The 19,122-nt window shown below is 42.6% G+C and overlaps 1 protein-coding gene and 1 long non-coding RNA gene across 21 annotated transcripts in view; one reads left to right on the top strand and one right to left on the bottom strand.

Annotated features, from left to right (window-relative positions):
- DLGAP1 (DLG associated protein 1) overlaps window positions 1–19,122 on the top strand; it is a 784,377-nt gene that overhangs the window by 725,441 nt on the left and 39,814 nt on the right. For 15 of the 19 annotated variants that reach the window (XM_061399850.1, XM_061399851.1, XM_061399861.1 and 12 more), the window contains 2 exons: window positions 2,841–3,214; window positions 9,162–9,253. In XM_061399850.1, the coding sequence (XP_061255834.1) occupies window positions 2,841–3,214; window positions 9,162–9,253 (466 nt within the window). The remainder of the gene's footprint in view (window positions 1–2,840; window positions 3,215–9,161; window positions 9,254–19,122) is intronic. The other 4 variants (XM_061399853.1, XM_061399852.1, XM_061399858.1 and 1 more) reach the window with 1 other exon arrangement.
- The window catches only part of LOC133237625 (uncharacterized), a 36,130-nt gene that overhangs the window by 1,927 nt on the left and 15,081 nt on the right, over window positions 1–19,122 (bottom strand). Inside the window, exon 2 of one of the 2 annotated variants that reach the window (XR_009733277.1) lies at window positions 2,345–3,226. This is a non-coding gene — a long non-coding RNA (uncharacterized LOC133237625). Of the gene's footprint in view, window positions 1–1,943; window positions 3,227–19,122 lie in introns of those variants that run through there. The other variant, XR_009733276.1, reaches the window with a different exon arrangement.

Genomic DNA, 19,122 nt, shown 5'->3' with positions numbered 1-19,122 from the left:
ATCCTGGCAGGATTTTTACATAAATCAAAGCAAATGATATGATACTGTATTTGGCTGTGTTATCCTGTTTTGATTATTCATGCTGAAAGGAAACGGGGGATAGCTGACAAGCAATCAAAAGATTATTCAGAATATCAGACATCTGATGTTGGAAGGTGGCATTTCATTTTGTTGGTGTATCAGTGGGCAGAATGTGTGGAGAACTGATTTTGACAAAATAATGAGTTCACACTATAAAAGTCCCAAGATGATCTACTTTCTTAGATCAGATGGTGACTCGGGCGGTAAAGAGTCCACCTGCAATGCAGGAGACACCAGTTTGATCCCCGGGTCTGAAAGATCCCCTGGAGAAGGAAATGGCAACCCACCCCAGTATTCTTGCCTGGAGAATCCCTTGGACAGAGGAACCTGGCAAGTTAATAGTCCATGGAGTCACAGAGTCAGACACGTCTGCGTGACTAACACACACTAATGTGTGTTAGTGTGTGTTAGTAACTAACACACACCAATGATGGTCACTCCCTGTCCCGCCCTCTCTGGTCTGCAGATGAGTAAGTGACACTGAGTGCTGTCCCCTCCAAACTTCCTGGGAATCAGTAGCTCCCTTGTGGTTACAGTGCAGGAAAATCAGTCGAGTGAGGGGAGCCATCAACCATGCACCTGTCTGCATCCCTTGGCTTCCCTGTGCTCATGGGGAACCTGAGCCCAGCCTAGTCCTGTTCCAGCTCTGCCTCCACTGGCCACAGTGAGCCTCTGCTGGCCCTGTTATCTCTCAGGTACCTTAGCTAAAAACTGTGGAGGATGGAGTGCAGACTGCTGAGCTGTGTTCAAATGTAAAGATGTGTGATTCACGCAGAGCTCGGATGGAAGGTTTTCCTGGGGGAGCCTCTGCCAGCCCCAGGTAACTAATCTGCGGCTACATGTCTATTATTCTCATTGCCTCCGCTTTCAGAGCACACGATACCAAAATGTGACATGTGTGCTTTCCTCTTCCTTCAACTCTCAGACGACCCCTAGGAAGTAGTCAAGTATCTCTGTCCCTGTCTTTTATGGGTTAGGAAATTACGCCAAATCGCAGGGCAGCAGAACAGCAGGACAGAGAAAATCAATCTTCCTGTTCACTGTTCATCACAGGACACTTTTTTTTTAGTGATCTCAAGAGACACCCTGAATATTGAAGCAAGTATTTCATTCAACTAGATGGCCCAAGTGGCAGCTAGAACCATGGGTAACTAGCTGGCATTTGGTGTTAGTGTTAACAACAGTCCCAAAGGGAAAGGCTGGGGTGGGGTTGGGAATGAGTTGGGGGAGAAAGTGATGGGAACACAATAGTCTGAACCACTTTTTAAGGGGTCTGTGGAAAGCTGGTTAAGGACTCGTTCTTTACTGAGGGGCTAGTTCCCACTTCGAAACTTCCTTCATTTCTGTGTTTTCCTCCATCGTGCTCCATACATGCAAAGCTGAGAATAGTGTATCCAGCTTCCTCAAGACCCAGGCGTCATCCTCAGATGCTTGCAGGGTGGCTGGTGGCTGCACAGACTCAGGCACCCGGTCTAATCACATCTCCTGAAGGACAGCACTTCAGGGAGCCGGCTCCTAATGGGCTGCCTGAGGACTGGTCTCCCACTAAGTGAAAGTGAAATTTAAGTCACTCAGTCAAGTCCGACTCTTTGCGACCCCATGGACTGCAGCTTACTACGCTCCTCCGTCCATGGAATTTTCCAGGCAAGAGTACTAGAGTGGGTTGCCATTTCCTTCTCCAGGGAATCTTCCTGACCTAGGGATCGATCCCGGGTCTCCCACATCACAGGCAGACACTTTACCATCCGAGCCACCAGGGAAGTCCGATCTCCTACTAGCGGGTGCATTTTTACAATATTTTACATATTTTATAATAGGAGATGCACGTGCAGTGTCCTCCCTCTCAGAAACAACACCACAACTCAGAACACAAGTTTATATAGTGAGCATATACCCAAAAAAGGGAAGGAAGGAAAGGAGGAGGGGGGGAGGGAAGAGAAAGGAAAAGAAAGGCAGGAAGAAAGGGAGGAGGATCTGAGTGCAGGTGAACACCATTTGCAGGAGGTTATGCCAGTGTGCTGGAGAGGGCAATGGCAACCCACTCCAGCGTTCTTGCCTGGAGAATCCCAGGGACGGGGAGCCTGGTGGGCTGCCGTCTATGGGGTCTCACAGAGTTGGACATGACTGAAGCGACGCAGCAGCAGCAGCAGCATGACATTGTGCTCAGCTCACCCCCTCCCCAGCCCCCTCTCCTTCCCCCTCCAAAGCCCCCTCCACCAGCACTTTGCCCTGTTCTCAGGGTTAGAACACACAGGCTCACAACCTCTTTGCTTTTCTTCTTTTTTCCAATGTTCTTTTTTTTTTTTTCCAATGTTCTTTATGAACCATCAGAATCTTCTCCATGAGTTACTTTGTTCAGTGTTAGCTGGGGTTAATATTTTCCCAAGAAGGCAGACTGCCCCTGGCCTCATCTGTGTTACTCATTATTTCTCAGGGTTCCCTGTCGCCTGGGAAGATTTCTACAGATGGCCAGTCCTGTCTGTTTTATGTCGGTTCATATTAATCTCCGTTTCAGAAACTTCCACCTCAGAGATCTGGTGTTTTTCATCTCTTTCTCCTGCAGTCTTGGCGGGGGGTGTCACCTTAGAGGAGGCCCACATCTGCCCCCTAAGCAGGGACCTTAGTCTATTAACAGACCTGCTTTCACGTTCAATGTCTTAATGTGTTTCATGGGCCCTAATATCCAACGGGTGTCAGTTACAGTATCAGCAGTTAAAACCCATGCAGAAATCAGTGTCTTTGTTTTCGCTGTCTTCCAGTGTCATCTTGCATTACAACATATAAGAAGACACCACCTCCAGTCCCACCCAGAACTACCACGAAACCTTTCATTTCTATCACAGCCCAGAGTAGCACAGAGTCGGCCCAGGATGCCTACATGGACGGACAGGGCCAGCGAGGGGATATTATCAGCCAGTCTGGACTGAGCAACTCCACGGAGAGCCTGGACAGTATGAAGGCTCTGACAGCCGCCATCGAAGCCGCCAATGCCCAGATCCACGGGCCTGCGAGTCAACACATGGGCAACAACGCCACCACTGTCACCACCACCGCCGCCATGGCCACCGTCACTGCAGAGGACAGGAAGAAGGACCACTTCAAGAAAAACCGATGCCTGTCCATTGGGATCCAGGTAACTGCCTCCCTTTAAAAAAAAAATAATAATAATTAGTTAGTTATATCTTGGGGAGCTTCCCTGATGGCTCAGCTGGTAAAGAATCTGCCTGCAATGCGGGAGACTTGGGTTCAACCCCTGGGTTGGGAAGATCCCCTGGAGAAGGCAACAGCTACCCACTCCAGTATTCTGGCCTGGAGAACTCCATGGACTGTATAGTCCATGGGGTTGCAAAGAGTCAGGCACGACTGAGCAAGTTATTTTTGGCTGCTCTGGTCTTCGTTGCTGCACACAGGCTTTCTCTGGTTGCAGTGAGCAGGGACTACTCTCCCTTTGCCGTGTCAGGGCTTCTCGTTGCCGTAGCTTCTCTTGTTGGGAAGCACGGGCTCAGTACTTGTGGTGTAGGGGCTTGGTTGCTCCATAGCATGTGGAATCTTCCCGGACCAGGGATCCAACCCATGTTCCCTGCATTGGCAGGCGGATTCTTAACCATTGGACCACAAGCGAAGTCCCAACAACTTCACTTTCTGTCCTTTGAAATAGGAACCCAAAATCAAGAAATGTAAACTTTTGTTTTCCCAGATTTGCTCTCTTGCCATTTTGGATGATATAGCTATTGTAGAACCAGACTCTCAAATTATTGGCTCTGGACTCCCCTAAGTTAAATGTAATTTTAGGGAGTTCCCTGGTGGTCCAGTGGTTAGGACTCCATGATTTCACTGCCACGGGTGCAGGTTCAAACCTTGGTCAGAGAACTAAGATTTTGTAAGCCATGTGGCCAAAAAAAAAAAAAAAGTGATCAAAAAAATTATGAAAGTGTTTTGTCTATAGACATTATTAGCAATTTTTTCCCCAAAAATATTCCATTTTTTAAAAATTGAAGAATAGTTGATTAGCTGCTTTTATTTTTGTTCTTCAAATTGAATGTTGTAAGACAAGGGGACGACAATTAAACAAACATGGACGCAATATCAAACATGAAGTGCCCTCAATTCCTGATGCACATTCGGAGTCTCAAAAAAAGAGCGGGCATCCAAGAAAAACCTGGGTTGCTGGGTGGTGTTACAGTGTGTTTGATGCTACTGAGTAACCACATGAGAACAAAAATGGGAATTACTTCACACAGATGTGGGAGTGCTGACCAGTGAAACCAACAGGGACGGAGAGTGTGGAAAGCAATAACTCACATCACAGCATCGTGAGGGAAGAATGTGTGCCAGGGTCAGTGTGATTGTGGGTTGCTTAATCATGCATGTCATTAAAAAGGCAGAGACTCTGGCAGACTTCTCAGCTCACGTCAGTGTTTTCTGCTGCCAGGTGATAAGATCAGACTGATCCTTGGGCTGATCAGTTCAGCTTGGCTTACCCTGCTGGAAGGTTCCTTCCATCCACGTAGAAGAGGCATTCTTTCCCCCCCACTTTTTTTTTGTTGTGCTGTACCATTATGCAGGTGCCCTTTGAATAATAACTTCCTGACATGGTGGCCAATAAATCTGTCCACGCTGAACCAACTCTAAGGCACATCTGAGAGCAGGCATGGGGTACGTTTTCACAGCGATGATGGATGTTCGCCATCCACTCTGCAGCATCCACTTTGAAAGGGCAATTAGACTTTCTCTGGTAGCAACAAGTCAAATGCTTTTATGTAACCTACAGGTTACCATGGCACGAGTTGTCAAGTTTCCTAAAAGAACTTGTAGCACTGGTGGCTTGGGACCAGATGACCTAGCAGGAGGCCAGGGTCTGGAGCCAGCCTCCACCCACCCTCACCCCAACGACATTCCAGGAGCTGATTCCCTCCCATCGCCCAGAGGATTTTGAGGAGTGGGGAAGAGCAGAGGTCCCTCCTCTGTGTTGTCCCAGGCAAATTATTTCATCTTCCGGAGTCTGTTTTCTAATATAGCCCACCTAGGGTTATTTGGAGGACTGAGTTTACAGAATGCAGCTTTTTGTGAGGGTTTCAGTTAGGGATGATGAAATAAGATTCTAGGGATGGATAATGCTGCTGGTGGTGCAACAATGTGGATGTACTTAATGCCACTGGAAATGGACACTTAAAACAGGTTAATATGGAGAATTTTATATTCTGTCCATTTTGCTGTTCATTTAGTTGCTAAGTCGTGTCCAACTCTTTGCAACCCCATGGACTATAGCCAGCCAGGCTCCTCTGTCCATGGGATTTCTCAGGCCAGAATAGTAGACTGGGTTGCCATTTCCTTCTCCAGGGGAGAAGGAATAGCCAGTCTGTTCTCCTTTCTGGAGAAAATTAATATTACCAATATTTGCATCTCCCTGCAGGGTTATTTTGCACACGTGCTTAGTCGCTCAGACATGTCTGACTCTTTATGACCTTGTGGACTATAGTCCACCAGACTCCTCTGTCCATGGGGATTCTCCAGGAAAGAATACTGGAGTGGGTTGCCATGCCCTCCTCCAGGGAATCCTCCCAACCCAGGGATTGAACCCACGTCTCAGGCATTGCAGGCGGATTCTTTACTGTCTGAGCCATCAGGGAAGCCCAAGAACACTGAAGTGGGTAGCCTATCCCTTCTCCAGGTGATCTTCCTGACCCAGGAATCGAACTGGGGCCTCTTGCATCACAGGCAGATTCTTCACCAGCTGAGCTACTAGGGAAGCCCTATTTTGCACATAGTCAACCACATGTTTTATTTATACCCTTTTTTTTTTAACCCAAATATTAGCAGCATATACCTCTCACTAGTCTATATCTTGCCTTTTTTTTTCACTTAACAATATAATTTAAAGGTAATTATTTATCAGTCTTATTGTTCATTTTGTTTAAAAGCTTCTATCTTTATCACCTCCTAGGTCCGCTGGTTAGTTCAGTAACTCTCCAAATTATAAAGCATTCATGCACTATATGACATCCAACTTGTATTATTATCATTATTAGCCAGTAAGATGGAACTATTCTGAAATTCACAAAAAATATTGAGAACAAAGACTTTGTTTCAGAGACTGCACTGCTTCTTGAATATCTGGATATTTTAGTGAGCCAAAGAATTGTTCTTGCTCTTCTTCGAATCTTTGTTCACAGCTACAGAAATTATATGAGAGGACTGCATGCTTTACGTGGTTGTCTCATCCAGCCCCTATAGCAGCCTTCTGGTATAGGTGGTGTGATCACCTCTACCCCAGAAATGAGAACCCAAGTCACACATCTTGTGTTGACAGAGCCTAGATTGTACCTTCACATTTATTTTTATTTTTAATTAGTTTATTTTTTTTATCTTCTGGCTATGCCACATGGCACATGGGATCTTAGTTCCCTGACCAGGGATCAAACCCATGCCCCTACATTGGCAGCTTGAAGTCTTAACCACTGGAGCATCAGGAAGATCCCTACACCTTCACATTTAGTGTGACCACGTGATACAGCTTCTTTGATGAAGAATAATAATAGAAGGCAAAAGGAAAAGAGGGTGCCAGAGGATGAGATGATTAGATAGTATCACTGACTCAATGGACACGAACAAAGTCCAGAAGATAGTGGAATACAGGGAAGCCTGGTGTGCTGCAGTCCATGGGGTTACAAAGAATCGGACATGACTTAGCGATGGAACAAGTAAACTACAATTTAGGCTACAAAATAGTCATCAAATTTCATTACACTGCAATCCAACTTAAATCTGAATCCCTCAAATACGTGAGATTATTACTAAGTCCTCGGACTCCTTCTCCTAGTTTACCTTTTTAGGGTCAGAATTCTCAAATCTTTTCCAACATTTTAAATTTAATCTATATCTAATAGTTAACATTATAATCATTTACTTCACAACCTGTGTGAACCTAGGCCAATCACTTAATAGTTTCCTCATGTGGAAAATAAGAATAATAATAGTTGCTGTTGCACTGGTACTTTATAGGTTATAACAGAAACTGATGGGTACAATATATGTAAAGTTCAAGCATAGTGCCTGGCATACTAAGGGTTCAGTAAATATTGGGCTTAGTTGTTATTATTAGTATTATCCTCCTTTAAGTGTTAGTCACTCAGTTGTGTCTGACTCTTTGCCACCCTATGGACTGTAGCCTTCCAGGCTCCTCTGTCCATATTTCCCAAGCAAGAATACTGGACTGGGTTGCCATTTCCTCCTCCAGGGGACCTTCCCAACCCAGGGATCAACCCCATGTCTCCTGCATTGCAGGCAGATTCTTTACCATCTGAGCCACCAGGGGATGAGCAAAAAAGTAACAGTGATAATAACTTGAAGTGAAGTGAAAGTCACATGGTGGGGTCTGACCCTTTATGACCCCATGGACTATACAGTTCTCCAGGCCAGAATCCTGGAATAGGTATCTGTTCCCTTCTCCAGGGGATCTTCCCAACCCAGGGATTAAACCCAGGTTTCTCAAATTTCAGGAGGATTCTTTACCAGCTGAGCCACCAGGGAAGCCCATCCTCCTTTAAGATGATGATTATCCAAACAATGCTAAAATTGTACCATCTGCCATGGGCATTCTTAGTTTTTTTTCAGGAAAGAGATTTAATTAATCCTGCAACATATTTCAAAATTTTAAGTGTCTCTTCAAAAGTTTAAATAGATTACCCCACACACTATATGAGAGAGGTGACATTTGTCAATATTTGGATCTAAGGGGATTAAAGTCAGAGATAAATTTACTGGCAATGACTAAAGCTTAAGAAGATTACAACACTTTGATGCAAATAAGCTATGCGTCTGGATGTGGGGGCCAGCCTAGAACAGGAAACAGCAGCCTCCTCTCCCATCCTCGGACCTCTGCTTCCTTTCTTTCTCCTTTTCTTAGGGCGTGGAGCATCCTGGTGTTTTTTGTTTTTTATGGTTATACTGGGTCATTGTTGCTGCATGTGGGCTTTCTCTAGTTGCAAAGCGTGGGCTTCTCATTGCAGTGGCTTCTCTTGTTGCAGAGCACGGACTTTAGGCACATGGACTTCACTAGTTGTGGCTCTCAGACTCTGTAGTTGTGTTTCAGTTTTATAAGACTTACATTAAATTTTATATTTAGAAAAGAAATAATTTACTAAGAAAAAAGATGAATAAAACTAATTGCTCTGAATAGTCACAAAATTTGTTTCATATTTGGGTTGGGTCTGATCTGTCACATAAGCTATCAGTTATATTTAGATATATTTTCTATATGAATTATAACATACACATAGCTATTTAGAAGCTAATGAAGTGATATCCAAAGCCAATTCCTTAATTTAAAGGGGAAAAAATGAAGTACTCTAGAGTTTATCTTAATAAGTTTATAGCTAAATATCCCAGTATCAACAATTCTAACTACAGTAAGTGAAATTTCTTCCTTCTTTTCTATTTTGTTATGTGCAAATTCAAAACTTTAAAAAGCACAATCCCATGAGGTGAAAGTGAAAGTCGCTCAGTCGTGTCTGACTCTTTGTGAACCTATGGACTGTAGTCCATGGAATTCTCCAGGCCAGAATACTGGAGTGGGTAGCCTTTCCCTTCTCCAGGGGATACTCCCAACCTAGGTCTCCTTAATTGCAGGTAGATTCTTTACTAGTTGAGCCACAAGGGAAGTCCAAGCATACTGGAGTGGGTAGCCTATCCCTTTTCCAGAGGATCTTCCCAACCCAGGGATCGAACCAGGGTCTCCTGCATTATAGGTGGATTCTTTAGCATCTGAGCTATCAGGGAAGCCCATCCCATGAGGTACTTCCTCCCAATATAGTGCTCACAAGTAAGTACATCCTAACAAATCTCTGCAGGAATCAGACATTTATTGGACAACTTAGGAGTGAACAAAATTGCATTTTACTAAGATCAGCAGAGTCAAAGTGCACGCTAATTATGTAGTGATGCTGTTCATCAAACACACAAAGATTGAATGCATCACCAAACATTCCAGCAATACTACAGATGTTTCTAATGAAATGAGACTTTGTTTTTCAAGAAAGATGACTAAAATAGAGCACCTCTACTTGTGGCTATTTCTTCAGGTGGATGATGCTGAAGAACCTGAGAAAACAGGGGGAAATAAAGCACCCAGTAAGTTCCAGTCCGTAGGAGTGCAAGTAGAAGAAGAGAAATGGTGAGTTTACCATTCATCCTCTTTCATCTTGATGTTGGCAAGTACAAAAATACAAGTATTTTTTCCCATGATAAACCTTCAATATTCAGTGATAATTCCCATTAGCTTCTGGGAGCATTAGAGGGTAAGCCTAAGTTAGCTGTTCCTTTCTCTGCTTTAATACTGGAGACCATTTTATTTACATTTTAGCTAGAATAGTAGTGCGTGCTAAGTTGCTTCAGTCGTGCCCCACTCGTTGCTTCAGTCGTGCCCCACTCTTTGCAACACTGTGGGCTGTAGCCCGCCAGGCTCCTCTGTCCATGGGATTCTCCAGGCAAGAATACTGGAGTGGGTTGCCATGCCTTCTTCCAGGCGATCATCTTCCTGACCCAGGGACTGAACCCGCCTCTCTTATGTCTCCTGCACTGGAAGCTGGATTCTTTACCCCTAATGCTACCTGGGAAGTCCCAGAATAGTAGTATTGGGGCCCAAAATAGGCTTCAATAGCATGATGATTAGTTTGAATTAAAATTACTTAAGGAACAGCTAATGCAAAGAATGATACCTTTACCTTCTCTAGAATCCCTGAAAGCAGGAAATATATCTTCCACATGAAAGGTACCCTTCTTGTACTGGGAGCTGGAAAGATATTGTTATCACCAGAGACAGGATTCAGGGCCGAGAAGCCTGCACACTTGTTATTTCTTCATTAAATCATTACCCAAGTCCAAACTCTGCTTAAATTCCTTACTAATTAAACACCCAAACCTGTTTCTTTGCCCTGTCACTCCCTCTCAGATTTATTGCTCTTTGTCTACAAAGTAAAAAGCTATTTGCTTTGGCCACTTCTTAGGTTCCATTTCTCTGCGACCTCTGTGCACACAAATTAAATTTTTCTTTTTCTCCTGTAAATCTGTCTTGTGTCAATGTTATGATTGGTCTAGCCACAAGAACTCAAGAGAGGAGCAAAGGGGAGCCTTTCCCCTCCCTGACAGCAGAACAAGTGCATCCCGCTCACACATACATACGAGCATTGTGTGAAGTACCGCTGTTCCCAAACTGCTCCTCTTCAGAGAGCTTTCCCATCTTAGACGACAAGACGTTTTAAGAGAAGAGGACTTTCTCTTTTTTTTTCTTTCTTATTCCTAGAACTAAATAGTAGCTCACGTTTAGCACGTGCTCAAAGAATGATGAACAAAAGAACAAATGAGGAGTAGGAAGACTTTCTGTCATTACGCAGAATCACTAGTTTCTTTAGGTTGTTCTTAAAAAAAAAAAAAAGCTAGATTAAAAAATATATTTATTTATTTATTTATTTATTTTTGGCTGCACTGGGTCTTCATTGCTGCACACAGGCTTTCTCTAACTTCGGGGTGAGGGCTTCTCATTGCGGTGGCTGCTCTTGCTTCAGAGCACAAGTTCTAGGGTGCACAGGCTTCTGTAGTAGCTCAGTAATTGTGGAAAACACAGGTTTAGTTGCTCTGCCACATGTGGAATCTTCCCAGATCAGGGTTAGAACCCGTGTCCCCTGCTTTGGCAAGCGGACTCTCAACCACTGGACCACCAAGAAAGTCCTTTTAGATTGATCTTTAAAATATGCTTAGAGTCTTAGTATCCAGAAGTAAGAAATTTAGAGTTTGAGAAGATCACTGAATCCAGAAGCTGAAGGGAACTTCTGAGGTCAGCATCTTCATTTTATAATGAGGATTTGGTCCAGAGAAGTAGGTGAGTTTCCCAGTCAAACTGTGAGGACCATGATGGACTGGGACTATGTCTACTGATAACACAGAACCCTCAGCTTCCAGACCATGCTTTTCATATACTAAGTATACAGTTAACTGTTGACTGGATGGGGTAAGAATGCAGTTATCGTGGAGAAAGAACTCTGTATCTTAAATCAGGAAATCATTTGGACTTTGTCACTAGCTTTTTAAGTGTTAATTAGGAGAAATCACTTGGATGTCATTCATCCATCCATTCAATAAATATCTATGGGGACTTCCCTGGCAGTCCAGTGGTTAAGACTTCAGCTTCTAAAGGAGTGGGTGCGGGTTTGATCCCTGGTTGGGGAGTTAAGATCCCACATGCCTCAAGGCCAAAAAACCAAAACATAAAATAGAAGCAATATTGAAACAACTTCAATAAATACTTTAAAAATGGTCCACATCCAAAAAACAAAAATTCTATGGAATGTCTCCTATATGCAAGGCCCCATGTAACATAAACTTAAATCTGAGAATAAGCCACGTTTCAGCTGATGGAAGGGGTCTTATTCTACAGTCTCTTAGTTTGACACTACCCTTGCATCTAAAAGATTTTCCATATATGTACATATAACATTTTATATTATTATATTTGATATAATTATACAATGCTGGAAGCCCAGATAATTGGTACAGTCCTTCTAGAAATTAATATGACAAAAATTGGTGATAATTATACATCTATCCAGATACACTGACCCAGTAATTCCTTTTATGAGGCTATCCTAAATGAAATCACTCAGTGAAAGGGAAACAACTGTGGAACATTATCATTGTAAAAAAATATATCAATTATCAAATGTCAAGAAAACAAGAATGCTTTTGTAAATTACAGCACATCGCCAAGACAGGCTATTATACAGCTATTAAATATGATTTTGTAAAGAGGATATGGAAACATGGGAGAAATTCCCATGGTACAATGTTAAATGAAAAAGAGGACATAATACCCACATATAATATTCACAAAGATGGACAAGGACTGAAATGTAATCTGTAAAAATTGTAGATTTAGGAATGAATTTTCCCCCCTTTACTCTAAAATGTTTAATTATTATATCTACTTCAAGTTATAGTAATCATCATTTTCAAACCAACCCTTCTGGCACATGTTCCTTTCACGGTTTTAGAAAATGTTTTGAAAAAAATGTAATGACTTCCCTGGTGGTCTTAGTGGTTAAGACTTTGAGCTCCCAATGCAGGGGACATGGGTTCAATCCCTGATCTGGGAACTAGATGGCATGCCACAAGGCATGGCCAAAAAAAAAAAAAAATTTCAAAAGAAAATGTAAACTTAGGAGATATGAAAGATCTCATGGTAAGAAAACACATTTCTCCTTCCCCCACTGGCCCAACTTGCTTGTTCCCCTCAATGATGGTTAAGGGCACAGATTCCTGAGCTAAAGCACCGAGATTAAAATCCTGGCACTACCACAGCTGGGAGGCCTTGATCAAATTATTAAACTTCTTTGTGCCTTGGTTTCTTTATATGTAAAAAGAAGATAACAGGCAGTTTCTGGTCCAGCAGGTAAAGAGCTTAGAAGTTACCACTCTGTCTTAACAAGTAAAAAACTTTTCAAACCAAAAAATCAACAGTTCTTCTTAAACCAGGCAGAGATGTGAGGCCACAGGGCAAATTACTGCTCTAAGAACTAGAGAGACAGACAGACACACAGAGAATCACAACTTACTTGAGTTCAGTTCAGTCGCTCAGTTGTGTCCGACTCTTTGCAACACCATGAACCACAGCACACCAGGCCTCCCTGTCCATCACCAACTCCCAGAGTTTACTGAAACTCATGTCCACTGAGTCGGTGATGCCATCCAACCATCTCATCCTCTGTTATCCCCTTCTCCTCCCGCCCTCCATCTTTCCCAGCATTAGGGTCTTTTCCAGTGAGTCAGCTCTTCGCATGAGGTAGCCAAAGTATTGGAGTTTCAGCTTTAGCATCAGTCCTTCCAAAGAATATTCAGGACTGATTTTCTTTAGGATTGAGTGGTTTGATATTCTTGCTGTCCAAGGGACTCTCAAGAATCTTCTCCAATACATTTTAAAAGCATCAATTCTTCAGTGCTCAGCTTTCTTTATGGTTCAACTCTCATATCCATACATGAATACTGGAAAAACCATAGCCTTGACTAGAAGGACCTTTGTTGACAAAGTAATGTCTCTGCTTTTGAATATGCTATCTAGGTTGGTCATAACTTTCCTTCCAAGGAGTAAGCGTCTTTAATTTCATGGCTGCAGTCACCATCTGCAGTGATTTTGGAGCAAAAAAGTAAAGTCAGCTACTGTTTCCACTGTTTCCCCATCTATTTGCCATGAAGTGATAGAACCAGATGCCATGATCTTCGTTTTCTGAATGTTGAGCTTTAAGCCAACTTTTTCACTCTCCTCTTTCACTTTCATCAAGAGGCTCTTTAATTCTTCTTTACTTTTGCCATAAGGGTGGTGTCATCTGCATATCTGAGGTTATTGATATTTCTCCCGGCAATCTTGATTCCAGCTGTGCTTCTTCCAGCCCAGCATTTCTCATGATGTACTCTGCATATAAGTTAAATAAGCAGGGTGACAATATACAGCCTCGACCTCCTCCTTTTCCTACTTGGAACCAGTCTGTTGTTCCATGTCCAGTTCTAACTGTTGCTTCCTAAGCTGCATACAGGTTTCTCAAGAGGCAGGTCAGGTGGTCTGGTATTCCCATCTCTTTCAGAATTTTCCACAGTTTATTGTGATCCACACAGTCAAAGGCTTTGGCATAGTCAAGAAAGCAGAAATAGATGTTTTTCTGGAACTCTCTTGCTTTTTCCATGATCCAGTGGATGTTGGCAATTTGATCTCTGGTTCTTCTGCCTTTTCTAAAACCAGCTTGAAAAATAAATAAATAAATAAAACCAGCCTGATCATCTGGAAGTTCACAGTTCCCAAACTGCTGAAGCCTGGCTTGGAGAATTTTGAGCATTACTTTACTAGCATGTGAGATGAGTGCAATTGTGTTTGAGCATTCTTTGGCATTGCCTTTCTTTGGGATTGGAATGAAAACTGACCTTTTCCAGTCCTGTGGCCACTGCTGAGTTTTCCAAATTTGCTGGCATATTGAGTGCAGCACTTTCACAGCATCATCTTTTAGGATTTGAAATAGCTCAACTGAAATTCCATCACCTCTACTAGCTTTGTTCGTAGTGATGCTTCCTAAGGCCCACTTGACTTCACATTCCAGGATGTCTGGCTCTAGGTGAGTGTTCACACCATCGTGATTATCTGGGTCATGAAGATCTTTTTGTACAGCTCTTCTGTGTATTATTGCAACCTCTTCTTAATATCTTCTGCTTCTGTTAGGTCCATACCACTTCTGTCCTTTATTGAGCCCATCTTTGCATGAAATGTTCCTTTGGTATCTCTAATTTTTTGAAGAGATCTCTAGTCTTTTGTGGAGAAGGCAATGGCACCCCACTCCAGTACTCTTGCCTGGAAAATCCCATGGATGGAGGAGCCTGGTAGGCTGCAGTCCATGGGGTCGCTAAGAGTCAGACACGACTGAGCGACTTCACTTTCACTTTTCACTTTCCTGCATTGGAGAAGGAAATGGCAACCCACTCCAGTACTCTTGCCTGGAGAATCCCAGGGACGGGGGAGCCTGGTGGGCTGCCGTCTATGGGGTCGCAGAGTCGCACACGACTGAAGTGACTTAGCAGCTAGTCTTTTGTATTCTATTGTTTTTTCCATTTCTTTGCATTGATCTCTGAGGAAGACTTTCTTATCTCTCCTTGCTATTCTTTGGACCTCTGCATTCAAATGGGTATATCTTTCCTTTTCTCCTTTGCTTTTCGCTTCTCTTCTTCTCAGAGCTATTTGTAAGGCCTCCTCAGACAGCCATTTTGCTTTTTTGCATTTCTTTTTCTTAGGGATGGTCTTGATCCCTGTATCCTGTACAATGTCACGAACGTCCGTCCATAGTTCTCAGGCACTCTATCAGATCTAGTCCCTTAAATCTATTTCTCACTTCCACTGTATAATCATAAGGGATTTGATTTAGGTCATACCTGAATGGTCTAGTGGTTTTCCCCACTTTCTTCAATTTAAGTCTGAATTGGGCAATAAGGAGTTCATGATCTGAGCCACAGTCAGCTCCCGGTCTTGTTTTTGCTGGAGTAGAAACCCACAAAAGAAAGCCCCAGTGGGAACCAGTGCCAGGACAGGAAAACCTGAATGGTGATTGATGAACTGCTGGCAGCTCAGTGAGGACAAGTTTGAGAGTTAAAAACTTTATGGGGACCCAGTTATGAGGGGCCTCCATAGTTCATGAGTTTTACCTGCAGCAGCTCTACCAGGTCTTCACAGTAGAAAGCAGAGAAGAGCCCCATCCCCACCCTGTGCTTCTGGAAGAAAGAGGGGGAAAGGAACCATTCAGAAATATGCCAGAGCCTTCTGTTCCTAAAAAGCTCTGGCTGCAGAAGAAACTAACTTACCAGAGCCTAATCTTATTGTTGCTGCTCAGTTGCTCAGTTGGGTCCAACTCTTTGGGACCCCACAGACTGCAGCCCACCAGGCTCCTCTGTTCATAAGATTCTCCAGGCAAGAATACTGTAGTGGGTTGCCATTTCCTTCTCCAGGGCATCTTCCTGACATAGGGATCAAACCCAGGTCTCCCGAATTGCTAGGCAGACTCATTACCGCTGAGCCACCCGGGAAGCCCAGAGCCTAATCTGTTGGGTTTCTAATCAGAAGAGAAAAGGGAAATACCTAACCTCGGCCCCCTCTTGCACACTTGTACCACAGTGGGAAGGGGAAGGGGATGAGAAATACTGCTGAAATTCACTGTCCAAGGACACAGGCTCATTGATTGACCTAATCATAGGGCTAGAAAATGCTTCCCCTCACCCCTCACCTTACCACTGCATTTACTAAACACCTATTATTCACCATGGGCTTCCCTGATAGCTCAGTTGGTAGAGAATCCACCTGCAATGTAGGAGACCCTGGTTCGATTCCTGGGCTGGGATGATCCACTGGAGAAGGGAAAGGCTACCCACTCCAGTATGCTTGGGCCTTCCTTGTGGCTCAACTAGTAAAGAATCTGCCTGCAATGTGGGAAACCTGGGTTTGATCCCTGGGTTGGGAAGATCCCCTGGAGAAGGGAAAGTCTACCCACTCCAGTATTCTGGCCTGGAGAATTCCACGGACTGTATAGTCCATGGGGTCACAAAGAGTCGGACACAACTAAGCAACTTTCACTTCACTTCACTTATTACGCACCACAGTTCCTTTTACCCACTACATCATGTCCATCTTTCAACAATGACTTACAAGGCATGGGTTGTCATTCCCTTCTCCAGGGGATCTTCCCAACCTAGGGATCAAACCCAGGTCTCCTACATTGCAGGCAGATTCTTCACCAGCTGAGCCACCAGGGAAACCCTACAAGGCATACTAAAAGGTAAAAATACAACTTATTAAGACGCAACAAGCGTTAACACAGAGGCATCTATAACAATGTTGGACATATCAGACCAGGTATTTTTTAAACCATGATTAAAATGTTAAGGACCATAATGGAAAGAGTAGACAGCATACAAAAATAGATGAACAATGTTAGCAGAGAGATGGGAACTCTAAGAAAGAATAAAAAACAAATGTTAGGGATCAGAAACACTACCAGAAATGAAGAATGCTTTTGATGGGCTCATTAGCAGATAAGCTACAACTGCGGAAAGAACCTCTGAGTTTGAGGATGCAACAACAGAAACTCCCCAAACTGAAAGCAAAGAGGGAAAAAAACAACCCTGAAAAAAAAAATCACAACAAAATATCCAAGAATAATGAGGCAATTATATAAGGTTTAACATACATAATGAGAACACCAGAAGGAAAAGAGAAAAAGAAACAGAAGCAATATTTGAACCAACAGTGACTAAGAACAGCCCCAGATTAGTGTCAGACACCAAACCACAGATCCAGGAAGCTCACAGAAGGCCAAGCAGGATAAATGCCCAATTCATCACAGCTAGGCATGCCATATTCAAAGAAAACCAAGGGAAAAAATCCTGAAAAAAGCCAGAAGGAAGACATTTTTCTTATGGAGGAGCAAAAATAAGGACTGTATGTGACTTTTTCTCAAAAACCATACTAGTAAGAAGAAAAGAGAGTGAAATATTTAATATCGAAAGATAAAAACACCAATCTAGAATCCTGTATGCTGTGACACTATCCTTCAAAAGACAAGAAAAAATAAAAACTTTCTCAGACAAACAAGAATTGAGGAAATTTGTAAATCTGTAGATCCAACTTGTAGGAAATGTTAAAAGAAGTTCTTCAGAGAGAAAGAAAATTATATAAGCCAGAAACTCAGATCTACATGAAGAAAGGAAGAGCATCAGAGAATAAATGAAAGTAAAATAAAAACTTCTTTGTCTTATTCTTAATGGATCTAACAAGTAATACTTTGTTCAAAATAATAATAGGAACAATATATATGAATATCTTACACTCTTTAGTAGAAGTAAATTGAATGACAGCAATACTACAAAGGATGAGAAGTAAGATTAGGGCTACTTAATTATTATGAAGTATGTTCAATACTCTTGAAGTGATATAGTATTATTTGAAAATGAACTTGGACCAGTTGTAAATCTACTAAGGCAACCACTAAAAAGAGTAAAAACAAGAAAATATAGCATATGTGCTAAGAGGGAAATATGTGGAAGACAAAAATAGGAACAGAGGACAAGGAAACAGAAATCTCATAGATATTAATCCAACTATATCAGTAATCACTTTGCCACTATTGGTGGTCTAAATATACCAATTAGAAGACAGAGGTTGTCAGAATGCATAAAAAATACTACCCAACTTTGTGTTTTCTATAAGAAATCGATGTTAAATATAAAGACACAGATTAAAAGTAAGGTGATGGAGAAAAATATACTGCATTCAGTTCAGTTCAGTTCAGTTCAGTCACTCAGTTGTGTCCGACTCTTTGAGACCCCATGGACTGCAGCACGCCAGGCTTCCCTGTCCATCACCAACTCTTGGAGCTTGCTCAAACTCACGTCCATCGAGTCGGTGATGCCAGCCAACCATCTCATCCTCTGTTGTCCCCTTCTCCTGCCTTCAATCTTTCCCAGTATCAGGGTCTTTTCCAATGACTCAGTTCTTCACATCAGGTGGCCAAAGTATTGAAGTTTAACCTTCAGCATCAGTCTTCCAATGAATATTCAGGATTGCTTTAGGATTGACCGGTTTGATCTCCTTAAAGTCCAAGGGACTCTCAAGAGTCTTCTCCAACACCACAGTTCAAAAGCATCAACTGTTGGGCGCTCAGCTTTCTTTATGGTCCAACTCTCACATCCATACATGACTACTGGAAAAACTATAGCTTTGACTAGATGGACCTCTGTTGGTAAAGTAATGTCTCTGCTTTTCAATATGCCGTCTAGGTTGGTCATAGGTTTTCTTCCAAGGAGCAAGCGTCTTTTAATATCATCGCTGCAGTCACCATCTGCAGTGATTTTGGAGCCCAAAAATAAAGTCTGTCACTGTTTCCATTGTTTCCCTATCTATTTGCCATGAAGTGATGGGACCAGATGCCATGATCTTAGTTTTCTGAATGTTGAGCTTTAAGCCAACTTTTTCACTCTCCTCTTTCACTTTCATCAAGAGGCTCTTTAGTTCTTCACTTTTTGCCATAAGGGTGGTGTCATCTGCATATCTGAGGTTACTGATATTTCTCCTAGCAATCTTAATTCCAGCTTGTGCTTCATCCACCTGGCATTTCGCATGATGTACTCTGCATATAAGTTGAATAAGCATAGTGACAATATACAGTCTTGACGTACTCTTTTCCCAATTTGGAACCAGTCTGTTGTTCCATGTCCAGTTCTAACTATTGCTTCTTGACCTGCACACAGAGTTCTCAAGAGGCAGGTAAAGTGGTTTGGTATTCCCATCTCTTTAAGAATTTTCCAGTTTGTTGTAATCCACACAGTCAAAGGCTTTAGCATAGTCAATAAAGCAGAAATAGATATTTTTCTGGAACTCTTCATTTTTTTGATGATCCAATGGATGTTGGCAATTTGATCTCTGGTTCCTCTGCCTTTTCTAAGTCCAGCTTGAACATATGGAAGTTC

Source organism: Bos javanicus, chromosome 24 (assembly GCF_032452875.1).
Source record: "Bos javanicus breed banteng chromosome 24, ARS-OSU_banteng_1.0, whole genome shotgun sequence".
In the NCBI taxonomy this organism is placed as follows: Eukaryota; Metazoa; Chordata; class Mammalia; order Artiodactyla; family Bovidae; genus Bos; species Bos javanicus.
Note: the sequence above shows the minus strand (reverse complement) of the source record. Positions and strands in the feature narration are given on the sequence as shown.